The sequence below is a fragment of the Dermacentor andersoni genome, chromosome 9 (assembly GCF_023375885.2).
Source record: "Dermacentor andersoni chromosome 9, qqDerAnde1_hic_scaffold, whole genome shotgun sequence".
In the NCBI taxonomy this organism is placed as follows: Eukaryota; Metazoa; Arthropoda; class Arachnida; order Ixodida; family Ixodidae; genus Dermacentor; species Dermacentor andersoni.
Window position 1 is genome coordinate 46,413,522 of NC_092822.1, and position 22,073 is coordinate 46,435,594.

The window sequence follows — 22,073 nt, forward strand, 5'->3', positions numbered from 1 at the left end:
CATAACCAATGAGTTATTTTCTAATTTAGCACGGACAAGAAACATGGTAGGGCACAGCTATCACAGGTAATATGAAAGCGTACTATACACCCGCCATTTAACTAAGTCTATGCAACTAAACTGGTTGCCTTGGTGCCTCACCTCCCACTTCATTTGCGGCGTCTGAAATGAGCCTAGTCATGGTTTCATTCATTACATCTATATGTTACCTTCGTCTTCCTGTTCCAAAGCTGCATATTCGTTTGTGAGGACCAGCCTGAAGTCGTCCGATTTTACCTTTAGTTTGTCTAGGTTGGCCTGTTTCTTCTCGACTAATCTTACCCTTTCTCTCTTCACACTTAGAAAAATTGTAGGCCTCACTAACTTATGCTTTCCGTTGCCATACCTAACAATTCTACATCCTGCACTATGCTGGGAACGGGAGAGAGTATAAAATCTATTTCATTTCTTGTTTCTCAGGGAGTGCTTTTCCCGATCAACTTCCTCTTACTGCGCTTCTTGAAGAACGTAGGTATTCACTATTCGGAGTCAATTAAATCCTTCATCTCTCCTCTAGTTTTTCTAAAATCGATGCCGTAGCTGCTAAATGCTAGTTCTCCAGTATGCATTTCTTCCAATTTTGCATTGAGGTCGCCCGTTACTACAGCATACTGTACTTATACCTTTCTCATTTCTAATTCAACGTATTCATAAAACTGTTCTATTTCTTCCTTATCATGGCTGCAGGTTAGAGGACAGGCTTGTACTACCTTTAATGTATACCTCTTATTTCGCTTTATTATGATGACTACTACCCTCTCAATATTGCTAAGCTAAGGTGTGTTTTACCTCAATCGGCGCATCTGTGTATACAGGGTGTCCCATATAACTTGAGCCAAGAATATGAAAATGAAAGGCGCGTCGGAATCGAATTGAACCAAGCGCCTACTATTCGCAGTAGGCTATATAGTAACTCAGAGATTTTTTTGTTTTCCCCATAACTAAAGAATTACGTTTATTTACCGAATTCTTTAATTTTTGGATGAGAACCCCAAGTATGATACGCAGATTTGTAGACCACCTTCACAAACCACCGATCGAGTTGTTTTCTTTACGATACGTCTCACGTAGACCTTTTTTCCTGGTCGCAAAGAAAGCCCGCAAAATATGAAAAAAAAAGCCACGTGAAGAAGCGCTTGCGCAGTGGTATCATGCTGCTCTGAAGGGTGCGTTCCGTGAACAAATTCGGCTGCATAGGATGACGGTGAAAATGCATGCTGCTGGCGGAGCGCTGCCGACGAGATAATAACGCCCTCCCGCTTCCTCGCCGCTACTCAGGATGCAGCCGACTTTGTTCACCGGTCACAGCTCCGCTGTAAACAAAGAAAATTGATCAGAGATAATGCCCATAAGGTTACTAGGTCTCCATAGAAAATGCATGGGGAAGGTTATAGTAGGGGTGGGCCAACTTAAATTTGGGGGTAGGCAGGCTTCAAATTTGGGGTGGGCCAATTGACCTAAATTTGGGGTTCAGCCAAGTTGAAATTTGAGGGGGGGGGGCGCAACTTGATATTTCGGAGTGGGACAACTTAAATTTCTGGGTGGGCTTACTTGAAATTTAAGGGTGGGCCAAGCTGAAATTTAAGGCTGTGCCAATTAAATTTGGAAGTGGTCCAACGTGAAATCTGGGTGTGGGCCCAGTGAAATTTGGGGGCATACTTACGCATTCCTAGACAACTCCAGTGGAGTTCCTGCATACTTCGTTTGGTCACTGGCAAACGTTATCACATTATTCCAACTATCGCGTGCACCATTCAGACATTAATAATTTGGGGCACCCTTAAGCTTCGCCCTTACGAGTGGGGCGCGTTAGCATTTAAAGATCCCTGACTGCTTCTCGTGCTTCCTGGCAAATGCAGCTCATGCAACCGTAATGTTTACAGGTAAACACTGGCAGCGCAAGCTATGCACGAATGCCAGCTTTCTGGTAGAAACGCGGCCTCTTCGGCGGGCCGCAGATGTGCGAAGGCGAGCGCCATCTGGATGATGTTGTAAGTAACCGGGTGCGCCCCTTTATGAGTGGCAGAAACGCTGGAAAAGGGGTTTGAGTTTGAGTTTTCGCATAACAGAATTATGTTTTCTCGTATACTTAAATTACAATCCAGCGCTATCATGCCTATAGGTTGTGCGTAAGTCGTACTTTTCGAGTTCTTTAACGTATTTTATTTTGAGAAATTCATTTAGTTCAATAACGCCTTCGCGCTACACGGGCCTGCGTGGATGGGTATGCGTGGTTCAGAATTATTTTCCGCTCCAAGACGGTCAATGCTGGACGCGGGGCCCTTAATGCCATTTCGGTAATATACTCGTACGTCCAGACGGGAGAAGTCTGTACAGGCTTGCATTTGTGTTTCTTGAATTTTCGCGTCAGCGTGCCATGTTAGGATTCGACTGACTAGTTGGACACTACTTGGCGTAAACAAAAATTTGGAATAAAGTAACTCGCAATATGCTCTAGGCTAAAACAGCGATTATGAAAAGTAATTTGCGTGGTTAGTAGCAATGTGCGGGCTCGGCATGCATGCTAACCACGAAGATCGCTGCAGTTGGCAGGCCGTGCTTATTCGCCTTATGTGCAGCACTTGAAAAACTTCGCACTTCGCAATAGTGGCATGGTTCTACATTTGTACCACAGTTGAGCACTAGTAAACACGCTGTGTCTTCAGTGTATATTCACTAGTTGCGATGCACAATAAGGTCAGGGAAGCGCTACTGAGCTTATAAATTTGGGAGGATATACGTAAGCTTCTTTCCCAAAAGCTCGCCAGAGGATTAGACCGGTACACAGGCATATATCGGACGATTTACCAGCGACTCTATTGAGTAGGAGCCTATGCAGGCCCGAGCGCCGCGCGAGCTGCTGTTTTACGCCCCAGTGATCCGCACCATCTGCCGAGAGGGACGTGAGCTACGGCTGACAAAATCGCCGGTGCGGCAGCCTCATTCGAATGACTTATCTGTTATTCCACCGTGGTTCAGCGTTACGTTCCCTCTCGCCACCGTTCCGCGTCCTAGCCAAAACAAACATCGAAAAAACGCCGCATGCGGCTTCCGCCGGCTCGTGTTCAGGGTGAGCACGTGATCTTCGCTGAGTGGGCTACGTAAAACGCGGGCAGTCGCAGCATACACTCGCTAACAAAATATTGCGGGGTGCGCGAGCGCGTGGCGAAACGACCCTCCTCCTCTGCCGGCGGGGAACCCCTGGTGTCGAGACCGACGCCTGCACGTCCTGCCGAGACTGCAGGTGGGCATGTTTCCGCGCTTCCTCCTTGCGCGCTGCCGATATCCGAATGTAGCCGCGAGGTGCCCCTCTTGCAATTGGCGTTGTGGCGGCTTCGACGGGCAAAACTTCCTTCATACAACGACAGCCTCCCGACAGCCGGCGAGGTTGCTTCGGTGGCGCTAGAGCTGCACTCGTTTTAACGCGATAGCGTTAAGGAGCTCGTGTCGCAGAAAAGCCGGTGTCGTCGGCGTCAGCGGCGTTGGCCGTGAGCGATAAATCCCAGAAGGCATTTCATAAATAAAAAAACATCTTGCAAGACGGGCTGGTGTGAATCGAACCAGGGTCTCCGGGGTGTGAGACGGAGACGCTACCACTCAGCCACGAGTTCGTTCCTTCAAAGCGGGACAAAATCGCCTCTAGTGAATGCGGTGTTGCCTTAGCAGAAACTTATACTGCGGTGTATATCGGTGATTATGACCATGTAACTTACAAAAGTCGCAGTTTCACGAGTAGCGAAGTACGTTTCCGCTACATTTCTTCCGCGCTCTGCGCACACGCAGAGCCATCTTGCGGCAAACACAGAAGACCCCCTCCTCGCAATGTACGGCGCTGCCCCGACACGTGGCGCGCCACTCGCCCCATGATCGCGTCAGCTTTGATGGCGCGTCGGGGCCCGGCTATCTGTGCCGATCGCGACGTTTGGCTAGCGTGGCGCGATTGAGTAGGCGGTGCGAACGGGGTGCGATAACACTATCTTGTTCCACTCTTCAAGGCGAAGTTTAAGCGTCCTCCAATTTTTTCCCCCTTAGCCTCCCGGCAGTCTCACCCTCTCCCTCCTTTCCACTCTGTTTCCTACCTTCGCAATAGCTGATAAGAGCGGCGGCGACGGGCGGCTCTCGAAGCTTCTGATAATAAGGCGCAGTGCGCGGCACGGCAACGTCGAAGAATTCAGCCCGAAGCGCCGTATTGACCCGGTCAGGACTGCACACACGGGCCAGTACGCGACTAAACCGCCTGGGTTACGAAGCCGAAGATGCCTTTCACGGGCCACGTGCTGACGGGATTCGACGACTTCCTGGAACGTCGACGCGTCGCTTTCGTCGACCCGCTGCCAGCGACTCGTGTCTGCAGCTCATGCGGCCTCGTGCCTTCCCAATCTCTGCTGCTGCCCTGTGGTCATGTCCTGTGCCGCATCTGCAAGGGCCAGACCCTCAAGGAAGTAAAGTGTCCTTTCGACGGCCGGGTTTGCGCGGAGACGGACGCCGTTTCGCTGAACTTCAGGCAGTCCGACCTGGAGCAGCTCCTTGTTAGTTGCATCATCGGCGACGGCAACTGCGGTTTCGTCGGAAAGCTGTCAGAGCTGAAACATCACTTGGCGCAATGCCCCCGTGATGAGGTGAAGTGCGCCAGCTGCGGCCAGACGCTGGTTCGCAACGTCGCGGCCTTTCACTACCAAGAGTGTAGAGGAGGAATGGTTGCACCTCAAGCGGTCAGCAAGGAGGACGTCGAAAGTATCGTTGATGGACTTGGCGAAATCAAGGCGAACCTAGAAAGGATGCGCCTTCGGGGAGCGGAAGAGCAGTTCGACAGGCACGGCGTCGTCAACGACGCCAACTGCCTGCTTGAACGCGTGGTAAGCCTCGAGCGCGAGGCGCTATTTGTGCACGAAAGAGCCAGCAACGCCCAAGAATGCTGGACGCCTCAAGTCCCGAAGGAAGTGCCGATCTCCCCCGGACCGTTCCGCGCTGCCTCCCGGCCCGGTGCTTTCGTCATTCTGCGCACGTTCTTAGACGTGCCTGCCAATTACTACATCGCCAAGAGCACTGCCTATGAGGTTGTGATCCCAACCGAGGTTTGCGTTCTCGCCGGCTATAGCTTCAAGATTGAATGCAAGCTTGCCAAAGACCAGATAGGTGAGGTGCAGCTGTGTTTCGTGCTGTGCCTTTGCGGCGGTGCGTGGGACAGTCTTTTGGAGTGGCCTTTCACGAAGAAAGCGACGGTGATCCTCACTCACCCCAGGTTTGTGAAAAGAGACGTCAGGCTGGCAATATGCATGGAAGAACACGGTGTGGTCAAGAAGCCAATGCGTGACACAGTGAACACGGGCAGCTGTACGGAGAAAGTGACTTGGACGGACATCGAGCTGAACGGTTTCGTTGACAACGAAAACCTCTACGCCAACGTAGAATTTCAATAGCGTGCATACTGCTTTAATTGCAGATATCGAGCGGGTATGGCCCTTCACGTGTAACTATCTGCGGAAGCGATTGATAAGCCATAAATATTTTCGATAGCGTGACGCAATTTTCCACACGCGAGTACGACGCCGCAGAGGTGGCAATAAAGATCATTGTGCACTTTCGTTACATCGGAAAATATTGTCACAATTTACTGTGGGGATAATCTTTTGCGGAGCTTATAATAATCATCGCAGTTATCCCTGATGGCTTTCACCAAACGTTTCCGCCGTTGATAGTTTGATGCTTAATTTCGTAGCGAAACATTTATGTAGTTTGTGATCATGTTTTATGGACATATTATATGACGATATATATATGCCATTCTTGTGAATTTCCTTTTATAATTTTATGCAGGCGTGGTGGCGCAACGGTAGCTGCATATATGGCAAATATCACCGCTGCATGTAGATTTTTTAGGCATAGGTAGTGCCCGAATCCCAAGCTATTTTATGGAAGATGGCATCGTGTTTGCAGACATACTGTGCGCATTATAATGCGCTTTGTATCGTCGATCTCGTGGGCTTCTTAGCGGTTTTCGCTCTCTTTATTTTTATTCGCCGCGACTGAATCTCCTACTCTCAGTGCTTTTCCTGCATTTACGACACAGAACGCATTTGTTACCTTCAAGTCTGACTGCTCTCGTAGCATAACTAAACAAAAAATTCAGAGCCCTTCCACTATGTGGAAATGGAAGGCTGGCGAATCTGTTTAACTCGCGACACAGAGGTGACCGAGAATATGGAATAAAGGTGCGAAAATATTGTCTTGATCTGCGGTCATGGTGGCAATATAGGTACGCACGCACTCTCGCTTACCACCTCTGTTATTAAGAGGAAACTCTAGATCGGGTGCTTCTATCTAAATACATGTGAACGGAGAATTCGTTTTTCTTGTCAACCACTGCACCAAATTTCACGAGATTTGTTGCATTTAAAAGAAAAAGTTGAAATCTAATTGACTGTTGGTTTCAGGTTTCTTATCTGAGTCATTAATTTTGATAAAAAATTGGCGGATGTCGCAAATTTTCCGGAAACGAGTCTATCAAGTTTACAACTCTGTAACTAGGCAAGAAAATGTCACAATTCTGTAAATTGCATCTGATCGCACATCTAAAGCGGACAAATTGGATAGGTTACACATGAATCTCAAGAAAGCAATATGGAAATACAGCTTTTGCAGAACCCTCATACGCACGTAACAAATTCACGTAAAATATAAAATGACATACCAAATTTGTCCGCTTCCTATGATCTAGTGGATGGCGTTTGCAGAACGGCGATATCTGTTCTTGATGCAGAGCTGTTAATTCGTAAACTTCGTGCTTATATTTCTTGCAAGCTTTCGAAATCTTTTTAACAATGTTCAGGCTCTAAATCGAAATTCCGCTTCCAACAGTTACTCGAGCTTAACTTTCTCTTTAAAATGCAACACATTTCGTTAAAATCGCTCCAGGGTTTATCTCAGAAAAACGTTATTGCGTTTTACAAGTATTTGAGTAGGCCGCGTCGGAGTAGAGCCCGAGCTAAAGCTTCATCTCGAATGTGTCCGTCAAGTAAGACAATGAATGGCTCATACCGCCTCAAACAGTGGTTCATTGCCCCATAAACGCGGCCTCCATATTACGACGACAGAAGTGAAATTCTGCGCTGGAGTGATGAGCGGCAACGGAGCCAGCTGTGGAAGATGACGCTTGAGCCATAGCTGATGCTGATAGTTAATTGCACAAGGGAGCCAGCTGTGGAAGAAAACGACAAGGCCCTGCTTTTCGAGGCAAGGCCTACCACGAAAACACCCCGCTCGAGTGAGCGGAAGTCCAGCGGCTCTCGGGAGGCGATGAGCACAACTCCTAGACAAACGGTGCAGCCAGCTCCCTGGGAACGCCGCGCTTCTCGCGACCGCTCCAAAAGCAAACCACGCATCACAGCGCCCGGAAACAGCCCGTTGACCTAATCTTTCCTTTCCAGAACACACAGTAACAAACTCTGTCATAATGCATGCACAAATTATACAATGGAATGTGAGAGGGTCCTCTCCACCATCTTGATGACATAACAGAACTCTTACACAAACTTAATCCAAAGGTACTTCGTGTTCAGGAAACGCATTTCAAAGCTGCATAGACAAATTTTATGCAATCATACACTATTTTTCGCAAAGACGGTGACGAGGCTAACACGTCATCCGGCGGTGTAGCCATTGTTGCCAACAAGACTGTTGCTTGCCAACACTGGCACCTTCGGACGTCCCTCGAGGCAGTTGCAGTGCGAGCACTTCTTTTTAATAGATTTATTGCCGTCTGCTCTATCTAAATGCCTCCGAACTATTAGCTGTGCAAAAAGAGAATTCTACGGACTGGTTAACCAACTTCCTGACCCGTTCCTTATTGTCGGGGACTTTAATGCTCATAAGCGTCTTTTTTGAGATTCCCGGATTGATTCGAGGGGTCGACTGATCGAAACCTTTTTTGTGACGTCTGGTGCGTGCTTGTTTAATAGGAAAGAACTTACCTAGTATAATTGACTTACTAACGCAACAGGACATTCGTCCGCACGTACTTCGCTGGAAGCTTCACTCGGATGACTGGAAGCGTCTAAGGAATCTGCTTAGTTATCACAAGATTTTGAAGCGATCTTAGAGTAGATGATGCTGTAGCATATTTTATCGCTTTAGTTAATGATGCAGCCTAAAAGTTCATTCCACAAACAAACGGCCACTCATCTACTAAGCATGTTCTGTAACGTTCTGTAGGACAACCACAGAATAATTGGGCTCTTTGCGGAAATTCAGTAATCCATGTGCTTTGTAAAATTCTGACATCATGCGAGATCAATATTTATTAATTTGAAGTGACGGCTTTATAAACATCTCCCATCACCCTCTGCGGGGGCCATGGGTCTAATTGTAAAATCTGCTTAAGTTCATACATTTCGTCTGTGACTGCTTAGGACAACTTGACACTTCACAGATTGTTTATTTCACCATTCATTTCATGCACAATTGACCAGCTCCGACAAGGCCGAGCTGCGAATGTTTTGCTAACTACACAGACTGGATGCGGTGCAACAGTCGTCTTCCACGTTCTTGATCCTCACGGTTGGACTCTTTCTTGAATGCAGCGCTGAAAGAAAAGGAAACTAAAGAAATACACGATGACCTGGGGTACTGTTCTTGCGTTTAAAATTAATTTTAGAGTCTTCTGAAAGACATTTGGGATGTATGTCCAAGCTTGTTATGTGGTCAAACAGTATATATGTGTACTCAGGTATTGTGCACTCGTGTGCGAAACTTTTCTCGGAAAATTCAAGTTACTTGTGTTTACATATGCGACTCGGTGCAAGCTTATCTTCGGTGGATTCCGGGACGCATGAACTTTGAGTTCATGATGACTGATTGAATTCTGTTATGCATCTGTGACATACTTTCTGATAAATTTTGGGTTAGCATTTTTCATTTACAAGTGACGGTGAAATGCTAGTGCCACCTGAAACCGCTGACCTCACCCATTACGTCATCTCAAGAACGGAAAGTGTCCTTACAGCACTTACTCTGTAGCATCCTTCCTCAAACATTCCGTACTTTGCAGAAAACATAATCCTGTGGGTTTATCTAACGATGAAGGAATATATGTGGTATAAGTAAGAATGGGACTGAACATATCCCCGCAAGTCGCCTTGCACATTAGTATTTTAACAAATACATAATATCGTTTTCAATACTTAGCAGGAATTTATTACCTGAGATATTCACACTCCGATATGTCAAATTAATGCGTAACTATGTTATAGGGGGTTTTAAATAAATTGCTGCGTCTAGCTTTTAGGAAAACTGTCACTAAAAGGATTTAGGTCATTGTGTCATAGCCTGTAGAAGGCCACCATGAAGTGCGTTTCGGATACCGGGAAATGCTATAAAAGTTCATGATGCAGCGAGAAAGGCCAACTCGCCACAGAATATGTTTGCGCAAAGAATAAGCTTTTGGCAATCGAAACGGGATGAGATTGTTACTTGGTCAACGAACTCAGACATTCTGCTTCCTCAATCTGACCGCGATACTTAAACAAACAAAAATGTGACTTTCACTTTCGTAACTGAACCGACCTGAAAGCGAGTATTCCCCCTAACGCACTTGGCCGCAGAGTGATATATATACATAAAAAAGAGGAATTACTGGACTGCATATTAAGGTGATCCAGGCGAGAACGTAGGACCACAACGTCAAGAATAAAATAAAAAGAAAACCACAGAATCTCGTGGCCATTAAAGTAGGCTGAATAAATACAAATGAGGTTGTTCTTGTCGCTACCTCAAAACTGCAAACAGCCTACCTGAAGTTTTTTTTTTTTTTTCTTCTTCTTTCAAACATTCAGCATTCTCATGCCGCCGGAAAGGTCACACTATGATACTGAAAAAACTCTATAGATTTCATTCCCGCCCCATACTCCTTGTCCCACGAAGTAACCGCGCGAAAATTAATGAAGCAGGGCGCCAACACGACATGTTAATGTATCTCTGTTCATGATGACAACAGACATGTTCGGCCTTGTTTGGGCTCCATTGACACTTGTCCCATGCGCTTGCCCATGTTGCCGGTCCCCTGTACGCGATTCAATTGTTGCGCTACACTAAATTATCGTGAGAGCTTATGTTACGAAAAGGGCCCGCATATTGTCAAAGAATTGCGGCGGCAGCCAGACACTGCACGCGTTCCCGCTGTTAAACGAAAGTAAGACACGCGTTTTTTAATACGCATGTTTCAAAAGAATTTGTTCTTTCGCAGAACAGCATACGAGAGTGGAATAGCACCCGCCGTGGTTGCTCAGTGGCTATGGTGTTCGGCTGCTGAGCACGAGGTCGCGGAATCGAATCCCGGCCACGGCGGCCGCATTTCGATGGGGGCGAAATGCGCAAACACCCATGTAGTTAGATTTAGGTGGAGATTGAAGAACCACGGGTGGTCAAAATTTCCGAAGGCCTCCACTACGGCGTGCCCCCTAATCAGAAAGTGGTCTTGGCTCGTAAAGCCCCATAATTTAAGTGAGAGTAGAATAGTGTCCCAGTATACATAATGGCATGCCCACCTTTCTTGCCTTTTTAATGGCACATAAATATTAGTGTGCCAACACGAGTCCTTACTTCCTGCGTTTCTATGGTTTTTTCTCATTTTTTTCTATTATCATTGCACACAATGTGCTGCAATTTGCAGCAGTTGTGTAAGCTTATGAGCTACAGCTGCTTGCCATCTTGATCACATTGCTCAGTTATGCTTGCACATTTGGTAGCGTATAGCGAACCACACTGTGCGGAATGTGTCTTTTTTTCTTTGCTTTATATTTCCCGCTCTCGGTCACAGCCTTTTCAAATGGCTAGCAGTATCGTACATGAATAAATCAATAATGATAGAAATAAATACAATGTGCAATAACAATTTGATTGTACGGTTACGAAAAAGTGGCACCATTTATGAATAAACTTGAGTTTGAATACTTGAATGACGACGAAATGATCACCGCTGGCACTCCTCAAAACATGTTCGAGTGCTGGGAGGAAGGATAGGTTTGGACGTGATGCTCATGAGAGTGCGTCAGTATGTTAGCCGACCCCCTTTTTCCATGTTCCCGTCTAAACTATAGACCACATTTGTCACGAGGAGTTGCATAAACCAGTAATACGATATTTCAGACACTCACCCCTGCATTGTCGAACATGGTCATTTCATCGGGCGTCATACCGCTGGATGCCTGTGGGAAAATGACAAAGCTGGATTTTGATAACAGGCTCGTGGTGTCCTGCTAACTCAACAAATTGTAGTTCCTGTAACGCGGTGTGTGCTTCCAGTCATTATTTTTGGGACCAGTCGCCACGTTTCAGGTCTATTTTGGCTACAGTGAGCTATTAAGCATTATTTACTCGGACAGACGAATACGGGCTGCTTTCTGCGTTTCGTACTTCAGTCAAAATTTTGGCAGTTGTGTTTTACTATTGAAACCTTATCCTAGTTAACAAAGAAGCAGCAGTCATTTGGCTTTCTTGTGGACAGTGGGTTGGAATGTGTGAATTGTAATAGACAGCTTATTCCGGTTTGCTGGTACGCACTTAAATGTACGGAACAGAGCAGGTTGTTGTTCACTCTACCATTCCTGCGCTGTTTCTTACGTTTCAAGTTGTGAATTGTTTACGGAAACGTTACTTGCACTCATGTTGATTCATGCCGGGCAAGCCGTTGTGTGGTGCTAATATTTGATATAGATTGTCAAGCGGCAAAGTAATTTGAAGCAATATTTACCTTGCAATCATTTAACTATTATTAACTATTATTATTAACTATGACTTAACCATGCAATTATTTAAATATCTGAATATTTTGCAATATTTAACAAATGCAAATAATTACTCGAACAGTCTTTACAGAAGAGAATAAAACAATATACTTGCCTTGAATCTGTCGGCCCTCTCTTGAAAGCAAGCTCTTAGCTGCAATATACAAAAATGCCATGCTGAAAATTCCATGTCATAGTGTTCCTGCATGACCTTCATATTGACCATTGCTAAGGGAGTGTACTTATTTCATTCCTTCTGGGGACAGCGGCTTATCCTCGTTTAAAGCGCGGAATTCTTCGAAAGTCCAATGACTGCTATAGCGCGCAGTTCTCTTATTGCGTTGACCAACCCTAAAGGGCATGCTTATGCCGTTTTAATTACACATAACGTGCTGTCTTGGTCGCATGTTGCCGTATTTTTACAAATGTAACGTGAGGTATACTTGGCGCAGTCACCGGCTTCAGGAAGCATCTTTCGTCAAACTCGAACATTTCCCCCTCCGATACGTCACCAGCTGAACCGCTAGACGACAAGAGTGATGCCAGAGAGCTGAACTTCTGATGCCGCAGGGAGATATATGAGAGCCGGTGTGCACTTTTCTGACCATCAGGCATTTTTAGTTTTGGCCTGCAATCAGTGCGGACCTTGATTCGAATAGATACGTAAGATTTCAGTTGCTTCAGGACTTTGACTCAAGTCGTTCACAGCAGGCCCAGCTGGCCACAGGTCTTTTTTTAACTGTCAAGCGAAGGACATGGGTCTCAACTTTTCGACAAAACTATGAGAGCTTGAGGCAAATTCATTTGGTACTCACCGCATTGCTTCTTTCCATACGATCGGAGATACCTATGGTCCTCGCAGCGCACTCCGTAGCCGTCGGAATGATACCTTCGGTGAACTGGGCAAAAAGAAGATACTCCTTGTTGGCGAAAAAACAAACACTTCTACGATGTTGTGAGTACGATTCCATATCCGCAGCACTCCGCCATCGAAGCCGACAGTCACTGAAAGCACACTGGCACGGGTAAAATGATTTCAGAGCCGGTACATGGTGGAGGATGGCAGGGCCAAGGATCGGCATCCTGGCATACGTGCGCGAAATGTTCAACATTGAAACGCGTCAACAGTGTTTCACACTGTATTGTTTCCTGAGAGAAGTAATAAACAAGTATGTATGCAGTCTTTTTCACTTGTCTCTTTGTGTGCGGGAATTGTCCTGGAAAGAGGAAAAAAGCGAGTCTGCCTATATGGAACGATGGCAGTCAAATGAAAACTTGAGACATGTTAGCGCATTTTGTCCTTGTTTGGCGCCATTTGCAATAGAAAGGGGTCTCTTGCCAGCTAGAGGAGCTATAGGGCGCTCGCATTGTAAATACTGCACAGGTTTTCGCACGACAACCGCTCGAACCACGGTTGTTTTCTGAAAACGTCGCCTCAGTCATTGAATTCACTTATGCTGTTTTCTTTATGGCGCCGAATTTGTGAGGAATTACTAAGCGTAACAGTCGGCGCGGAGAGGCACCTCAATTCTCGTTTTCGCATGCAGAAATCAAAGGCGCAACGTACCGGCCTCTACCACAGTACTATTCCGTATAGGCGCAGGTTTCGTATGATAGATTTGTCTTCAATGTAAACGTTGCTCTTAGTAAAGAGTAGTAGTTTACACTACGTGGCTGGACCTATTCGACATTCGTTGCCCCAAGTGCCAACATGTGATTGAGTGCATTTGTGCTATTCGCTATCGGCGATTATTCTGCCCGGGTCGTTGCTCTTTTAGTGTTGCCGTCGTCTTCCGATATGATTCAAAGAGAGTTATTCGTTGTTCACTAATGGCCTTGAGAATGAGGTCACCACAAGAAAAAAAAAAACTATGCCTTTAATTATCCTTAGTGATACACTACCGACGCTCTGTGATATCCCTATGTCTAGCGCCAATGTATTTGTACGCGTACTAATGCGCCTCACACTCGACGGTTTATGTTACGACTTCAGCTCTGTTAAGCGATAGAAAAAAAAGAAATGGCAAATATTATAACGCCGACAGCGGGACGAGGCGAGCTCACCCGCTGTATTATGGCTGGGTTGATGTCTCTGGCCATAAGCAGACACTCTCGTGTGCTGTCGATGCGGTCCATGAACTGCTGCGCTAGGGCCTCGTTGGGTACCAGTTGCCTCACCAGAGACTTGAGCCGGTCGATGATCACATCAACTGCGAAGCGAAACGGTTGCTGTTGAAGCGAGAACTATAGCCACAAGAGGGTAATCAAAGAGGCGTGAAAAATGAACCGTCACGTTCGTAGAAGCTCCCCAAGGAGTTACTCTAAAAAAACAATATTTACTTATTTTATTTATTACATACCCGCAGCGTCACAAGTAATTACGGAGGGTAGGGTTAATACATAAACTTAGTAATATAATTTTGCAGGTACAAGGAGTAGGAAGAATGAGACACCGTTCCAGACGTAGACACCAAAGAAAATATCTAATGCTTACGACGAACTCTCAAGTCTCACTGCAATGCAAAGCTTTTCGCTATTTCCAAAAATAAAGGATAACTTCGCATGCATACGGATTAGGGAAAATTAGACACCGATAGAAACGTAGACACCGGAGTAAGACCCCCAAATTAAATTAAAACAGCGCACCCAATCAGGCTTACCGTTGGCATCAACGACGATGAATGTGAAACATAGAACAGCAGTGACGGCGAGGAATTGGCGCATCGTGTTCTTCCAAGGGTGTACCGGAGGTAACGGGGCGTTTGCCGAGCAAATCAGCTGAGAGATAGACGGGGGCGGCTGTCTGATGGTTGGAGATTAAAGTCGAAAAGGACTGTTACGCTTGCGACAAGCTTCCGTTATGTCTCTTGCCTGAACGCCGAATCCTACTGTGGTGCGGGCTCGCAACCCTTTGCTTTTATATTACCTGTTCGGGAAAATACGCTGCCGACGTAAGGATACAACAAAATGTGCCTCCACGATGATGCGCCTTGGCACGGTAGTAGAGGTTGTATCGAAGCGTAGACAATAAACAGGGGCTAGCTTGCCCTTTCATTGCGCGCCGTCCATGTTTTGCACTGCGTACTTTGGATAAAATGTAGTCAAGCGAAGGAGCCCGTCGGCTAGATTTGTGAATGCTGTAGGAGGTCCTGGGCGGTGGGTGGGGCTCAAGTACATTTGCTTCGGCAGTGGGCGTCTGAATGCCCCGCTCTTTGCGGAAGCCCACTAAGCAAATAAACTAAAACACAGCTAGGGGGAAAGTACGAGCGAATTTGAATAATGATGTGCTCTGATAATGGTAATGACTTCCTCCGTCTTTTTCACTTCATTCTGCCACTCAGCTTGTCATCGTGCATACACGGTGGGCCTTAGCTTTCGCTTTTGTGCGCATTTTCAATTGAGTGGGCTCCCGCTATGCGAAATTGTTCCGCTTCATGTCGAGCCGAAACTCTACGTACGCATGGCCTTGCTAAACTTTAAACGGGTAGTAAATAAATCGACGCATCACTTAATTAAATGGTCGGCTACACTGTTGCGTCGTTTTCTGGTGTTTCCCATTGACCAGAGGCCGATAAATAACCGCCAGATGTGACCAACACTTCTCACCGAACGAAGACATCTTGAAACAAAATTCCCTTTTTCCAAGCTCTCACGTAGATCGACAACTTGAATCGCTGGAACACTCGTCTCCGCAGATCTCAATCGGCAAGCACTTCGGTGATTTTTGTGTTTTTTCCATTACCATGAATTTCTGTCAACTGCATATGGAATGTCACTGAAGCCAAAGTTTTTACAAAAAGACGAACCTCTGTGAAGTTCCTTGCTCTATCACTGCTAATCACCTCGAGCCTTCACCTTCCTGTAAACTTCTGTTGTATTGAATGACAGACGAATGTGTTTCAAAGTGCGTTCTCTGGGAACAAATCATCGTGCGGAAGGAGCAAACGTTTCAGTTCCTTCTTCAAAGAAATTTATTTTATTTGACACTTCGCAGAGCGTGTCGAGGCGCTGCGGTCTGCGGCCCTCGTGAGTCTGCGGCCCTCGTGAGTTGTCGCTCTCTGCTCAAGTTCGGCTCCGACTAAACTATTCCTTCAGTCTTCTGTTGGATGCAAGCCTAGAAAAACAAAAGAAGAGTTATGCGAGATGTGACCACTCGATACGTATGCCATAGAATTTCGGCATGCACATTGAGTAATGCAGTGTGTTTCGAATAAGGATATTCTTTACTAAAATGTATATCACCGTTGTTTAGAATTCCTGCCTAGCTCCTACTAACATTATTAGCATTATATTTTCCTTGCAGTGTAATAATACGTCCCATTGAATATCAAGAAAAGGAGTTCCGACTTCCTCTAAAGACAGCTGTCAGTACAATTTCTCTAGAAATTCAAGGCATACTCTCTGCTAAGCAGTTTTAGTATGCTGCAAGTCAACACTTTTACCGCGAAGCTGGTAATGCGACTCGAATGGCTAAACATTTTATGCCTGTTTTCACGGTTTTCTAAAAAAAAGAAATAAAGACTCAAGCTATTATATTTTGCAGGAATGTGGCCAATGTTAGAGGACATACGTAGACAAATTTTCAACAGCGTCAGTTAATTAGTTACTAAATGAAAACTGCTAAAGCCTCGTTTATGACCGCCTTAGAAGCGCCGTATGAAACGCTTACAAGGTTTCCCCGCTACTCTGGGATGACCAAAAACGGCTGGAACTTCATGTTTGCATAAAATTAGTGCCGTGGTTTCGTAACGCGTAGAGTACGACTGAAGTCTGTGATTTAACTATTTGGCATGAAAATAATTTCTGACTGCTCATTTTCTTCCCCTTGTCATGCTTTATACGAGACGTGTATTGGTTTATCCCTGCCTTCTCGGTGAATTGGTCGACTATGCAAGGCACGTTCCTTAGGTTACGCTAAAGTCTGAAGTAATTTTACAGCGAGACACGATAAATTAAAAAAATTCTAGGTTAATTACAGTCTTTGTAGAAAGTTACTTATTCGAGCTTTCCGCAGTGTCATACTGCCTTTACCCGCAATCTTTCCCAGGATCATAAAGGTAGTGTACAAGTCGCCAAGCTCGAGTTCCGTGAAAATGAGGGACATGCCATGTCGAACGTGGGACGCAAATTTAACGTTTCGCCACATAAGGCAAGCGCTTTGCCTCGTGTCTATTTCCTTGCCCCTTGTAAGGAGGGAGCTGGTTAAAACAGCGTGTAGAAACTTTCATAACCGCTGAAAATTTCGTGTACGTTTTTAATTCTGTGCATGCTTGCTTTCTTTTTTCTTTTTTTGGTTATCACATCATCTGCTTCCGAGTGTCTCTTGAACGGCAAGCACGCGACACTGGGAAGAGCAGGAAAAGAAAAAAGCTGCCGACAATGACAAAATGCTCATCTTAGCATAATGAAGCATGCTTATCGTTCTGCGTGAACTTTGAAAGCAATCACGTGACGATTCAGACAGGTAACTCACTGAAGCATCGTCGAACATCTTCATCTCTTCTGGCGTCATTCCCATGGATTGCTGCGTTGAAATTGAGATAAAGAACACTGAATATGCATTTCCTCCGCTGGAGCGTTCAGTGTCAACGCACACTCTCCTGCTCAAGCACGAGATTCTTTCACACGCAGTGAGGACTGTCGAAGTGGACAGGCAGACCTTTGCCTGTGTTCGGATTCGTTGTTTTATTGTCTAATCGAAACATGCACTTTGCCTTCATTGGAATTACCATACACCGATATAATTTCGGATGCTTCTTCGATAATTCTTGTTTTCGGTAAAGAAGTGATGTGTCAAGTTCTCGTCGTATTTTATTGCTTCTCATCTATAACAGCCCTCTGTATTTTTCATCCAAACCACTATTTCTTTGACTCTGACGCATTTCATCGTTAGTACGCTGCTCCCGCCCTGCAGAAGCGTTTAATGAGGCAACCTAATTGTTTTGTTTTCTCATTTTTCCAGGGTCCGCTTCTTACGCAGTTACTGAGGCTTCTGTATTTCCCCCGCGTCACATTTTATAAAATAAATGCGGCAAATTGACGGAACTTCCATCGTGCACCTGACGACAACGGATCTGCGCTGTCTTGGTTAGTTATTAGACGGCATACTGTAGGTGTCAGTAGCCTGTGTGACGCGTCTATAATGGATGCAGTGACCGGGCCGTTACGCGTAATGAAATCCAGTCCTTTACTGGTGTCAACTTGTGTATGCCGCACCTCGAAACCCTTCAAGAGAGGGCACGCATGCGCGAAGCGCTCGCAAAAACCTTTGTCCCGCCCTGGCTTCCCCACGGTGCAAATATCTGTGCGAAAAAGCCAGCTTCACCGGCTCACATTGCTGCAGCCACAGTAGCCCGTTCACCGCAAGCATCCGCACGTATATATGGCCTAGCACGTTGGAATGCCAAATGTAAGCGTCGTTGCGAGCAAATACATAAAGACGCGCAAGCTGCCGTGAGACATTTCTAGATATAAACATGCACTTTCTAGGTTGAACGTTCTACGACGTCTATTCTTGCAGCAGAAGAATTCTACAGAAAAAAAAAATCAGTAGCTGCGTAAGTCTTGGAGGTGCAGCACTTTTTTTTTTTTTAACAGAAGGAGCCCACTGGTGGACTTGGACGCTGTACGCTTGACCAAAATGTCGAAGCTACTTTTCATTTATTGAAAACACAGTGATAAAAATCACAGTGGACATGTTACTTGCACTTCATTTCAGCTGGGATTAGCAGCAAGCTAATCACACTTCGAGTTAAAATTCACGAATTCGTTTATAAAGCATCTCGTGATAGGTCTGCTTGTAAGAGAAAATGAACTTACCTTAAAGCTATTTGCCTTCTCTACCAAGCAGCCCCTTATCTGGAAATGAAAGTACTTCAAGTGAGCCAGTCCCCTTTCTTTTATTTCCAGTGCTACCTAACACTTCAGACAATTATGCTTGTTCCTTGGTAAACATGGTGAGCGCTCAGATGTTGCTGTTTTACTTTGCCTTGCCATAGATCGAATAGGTGACATTATTTGACGACACTGTATGCCTTAGTCATTTCAATGAAACCTCCTAAAAATGAAAATAAGACAAAAGGTATTACTGCTAGTCAGAGTGTGCTTATTCTGACTATTCTCACTACATTTATAACAGAGCTTCTTCATGTTATCCACGTGGGGGATGAGTGCGTAATCCAGGCTTCGATCATGTTCTAACCTAACGAGGTGGCTTTGCCGGATAAAACATGGTTTCTTGTTTTTCGCTTTTCGTTTCTTACATTTTTTGTGTGATAACGGTGATATCCTACCTATACATTTGCGCATGTGCCAGTAACACCTTGCAAGGTCAGATCCTTGCACTGTCCCATCTTTCCCGTGTACGTGTTGTTCTCTTGCGTCGTTTAGCTACAACTAATTCGTACCGGCAAGATCAACTTTCAATACTTCTGCCACCTGCTAACGAATCTCAAAAATTACTTATATTGCCTATCCAAACTTACTGGCATGACGTTCAATGAACGTTCCCTGTAGATTTTTCTTGGTGAAAATCCAGCTCCGGCATGTTTTGAGTGACTAGGAGTTCCTTGTGTCCTACTCATACTGTGGCTGAGTTAGGGAAAACAGGTGCTAAGCATAGAAAGTCATGATGTGGCCTAATGCCGATGCTTACGGCAGGATAAAAATTTACTGTTCCGAAAGTGCAAAAGAAGAAATAATGGGTCGACTTTAGCGATAACGGATACTAAGTATATTTTATCACCAGTCAATCGTTAGTAATGAAGAACCTTCTCTGAGCGTAAACAAAAAAATCTGGTCATGATCTCCTACTCACCGCCGTTGCTCTTTCCTGCGGGTCCCTGATGCCTATATGTCTTCCGCCGCAATCTATGGCTGTCGGAATGGCGCTGTCGGCAAGCTGCACAAATATTGTAGCCGTTTCAGCATGTAAGTCAATGATAGGCCAATCATTTAAGACAGTAACATAGGAGCGAGTAGAGAAGGCAGAGACACATGTTATCAGATAGATAGATAGATAGATAGATAGATAGATAGATAGATAGATAGATAGATAGATAGATAGATAGATAGATAGATAGATAGATAGATAGATAGATAGATAGATAGATAGATAGATAGATAGATAGATAGATAGATAGATAGATAGATAGATAGATAGATAGATAGATAAATAGATAGATAGATAGATAGATAGATAGATAGATAGATAGATAGATAGATAGATAGATAGATAGATAGATAGATAGATAGATAGATAGATAGATAGATAGATAGATAGATAGATAGATAGATAGATAGATAGATAGATAGATAGATAGATAGATAGATAGATAGATAGATAGATAGATAGATAGATTTTATTGAATGAGGGCTGGGTACTCCATATGGAAAAAGTAGTTGCAGAAGTTTTTCGAAAAAAGAGGACACTTTGCTTCTACAGCACTCGTATAATATTTGCTACAATGTCTTCTTACTGTGGAAAGCTGTTATGGGGAACAAATGCATTGTAAGTCTTTATGCGAAGCTGGTCAATAGTGTTTTCGAAGTGCTTCCAAGTTCCCCCTTACACTTGTGGCATGGTTCGTGGCGAATGCTTCTGCTCATCTCAGGCGTGTTGTGGCCCGAACATCGGCGGCTTCTGGGGATTGTCACTGTGGCCGCCACCCGAGATGCCAGTGTACTAAGGCGTTCGCTTTTTGCGTTTTGATCGAGTGGGCGTGGTACTAACTTGCTGGATGATCTTCGGGTTGAAGTCCTTGGCGACTGCGAGGCACTCGCGCGCGCCGTCGATCGCGCCCAGATACTCCTGAGCCTTGGCCTGGTCCTTCACAAACTCCCGCACCAAGGACTTCAATTGCTCGACGACTCTGTCCACTGCAGCTGCATTCGAGACAGGGAGAAAGGATATGCAGAAAGGAGGGTAGGGAGGTTAACCGGAAGAGCGCATGGTTGGCTACCCTACATAGGGGATGAAGAAGAAGATAAGGGTAGAAGCTTGGGCTTGTTGGTCGTAGTTCGTAGCGGCGGTTTTGCTTAACGAGCAGAAAGTAGAAAAAAAAAAGGTTGGAAATTTTTTTCTTTCTTCTAGCATGCTACGCAATGCCGCCGTTATGAAGCAAGAGGAAAATAGACAAATAAGAAAGTGGCTCCAGGAATACACGTGCAACAGGAAAGGGTCACCGTGATCAAACGCATCCACACAAACTCGTTGATTTTAAAATGTACAACAGCGCATTTAGAGACTTGTGAGCTAATGTGCGGCGAGGTCAGTTTTCTAAAATGTGGTCTCAAAAACAAAGACTGTTCGTTCGGTTCTGCTAATGTGTAGGTGAACAATTGTCTGTGTCTCTATTTTTTACTCGGGAGGATTTGCCACAATGTAGGTACGTGTCAAACTGGTGCCTTTCACACAACGTGTTGACGGGCAACCGCTCACAGTGAACGCAGAATTGACAGCCGATAATGTTCAACCGATGCTCTACCCTCAACTTCTGTGTTTGTCTCGCGGAAAATAAAAGTCCTGTTTGAGACATGCGGTGTTGCTTTTTTTATCGAAGCTTTCTTTTACTCTTCGCTCCACTCTGTGAGCGCTCTCTTTCCGAGTGGACGACCACATGGGCCTCTGGGTATATGTGCCCCAATACGAAAAACTTGGGCCACTGGCTGCATGCAACTTGATATGTGCCGATTCTTGGCCGATCTCCCAGAATCTGTGTGTTCCAGCGTGACGTAAGTCGTATAGAAGATTTAAATGTGTTTCAATATGTGTCGTGTACTTCTCTAAGCATCGACGCCGCATCAGCATTCCTCCATCGACAAGCATGCTGCATTGCCTTCGCCTTCGTGACACAGGCAGCTAGCAACTATGGGTGACGGGGCTGTTTTCGTACGATCCGCTACAGCTGCTGCTTCGTGAACACACATAAAAAGCTTGGCGCCACATAGATTTCAACCATGCGTTCGATCCCAACGTGTTCTTTCTTTCCATGACTTACTTTAACGCCAGAGATTATTATAGGGGTAAACTTGGCGCGATGAGCAATTGGGGCGTCCATGTTGAGTTTACGTCGATGCTATCGCGAAGTCCATTGCTTATTGATTTCAACTCTGCTCATGAGCTTCGTTTGACTTTGGACAAAACTTTTTCTTATATGTGTCAAAAGCAAATTCGGAGGAGTAATACAAGGGAAAAAATTTTTGGTCGACTAACCTGCTCGTAGGAGAGAGGTGCAAAATAGTTGCTGTATATTT

General features: G+C 45.3%; 3 protein-coding genes across 3 annotated transcripts in view; 1 reads left to right on the plus strand and 2 right to left on the minus strand.

Annotated features, from left to right (window-relative positions):
• LOC126527971 (uncharacterized) overlaps nt 1-22,073 on the minus strand; it is a 245,051-nt gene that overhangs the window by 220,586 nt on the left and 2,392 nt on the right. The window contains exons 2-6 of the mRNA XM_050175815.3: nt 20,551-20,702; nt 19,636-19,719; nt 18,639-18,677; nt 17,293-17,343; nt 15,852-15,933 (exon numbers count right to left, since the gene is read on the minus strand). Of these exons, the coding sequence (XP_050031772.1) occupies nt 15,898-15,933; nt 17,293-17,343; nt 18,639-18,677; nt 19,636-19,719; nt 20,551-20,702 (362 nt within the window). The 3' untranslated portion in view covers nt 15,852-15,897. The remainder of the gene's footprint in view (nt 1-15,851; nt 15,934-17,292; nt 17,344-18,638; nt 18,678-19,635; nt 19,720-20,550; nt 20,703-22,073) is intronic.
• On the plus strand, nt 4,296-5,459 carry LOC140213319 (uncharacterized). Its single transcript, XM_072284533.1, has one exon. The coding sequence runs from the start codon at nt 4,296-4,298 to the stop codon at nt 5,457-5,459; it is 1,164 nt and encodes a 387-aa protein (XP_072140634.1).
• On the minus strand, nt 8,454-14,730 carry LOC126527973 (uncharacterized). The gene is made up of 6 exons (XM_050175816.3): nt 14,480-14,730; nt 13,884-14,029; nt 12,635-12,718; nt 11,935-11,973; nt 11,190-11,240; nt 8,454-8,620 (listed from the first exon to the last, which is right to left on the minus strand). The coding sequence occupies exons 1-6, from the start codon at nt 14,541-14,543 to the stop codon at nt 8,591-8,593; spliced, it is 414 nt and encodes a 137-aa protein (XP_050031773.1). The 5' UTR covers nt 14,544-14,730; the 3' UTR covers nt 8,454-8,590.

What these genes read in the sequence shown, in the direction of transcription:
- LOC140213319 (XM_072284533.1), top strand. Translation starts at nt 4,296, where the DNA reads ATGCCTTTCACGGGCCACGTGCTGACGGGATTCGACGACTTCCTGGAA.
- LOC126527973 (XM_050175816.3), bottom strand. Translation starts at nt 14,543, where the DNA reads ATGCGCCAATTCCTCGCCGTCACTGCTGTTCTATGTTTCACATTCATC. An exon ending in CATCGTCGTTGATGCCAACG is followed by an intron (nt 14,030 to 14,479) that starts GTAAGCCTGATT and finishes TTCGCTTCGCAG; the next exon opens with TTGATGTGATCATCGACCGG. An exon ending in CCATGTTCGACAATGCAGGG is followed by an intron (nt 8,621 to 11,189) that starts GTGAGTGTCTGA and finishes CTTTTCTTTCAG; the next exon opens with CGCTGCATTCAAGAAAGAGT.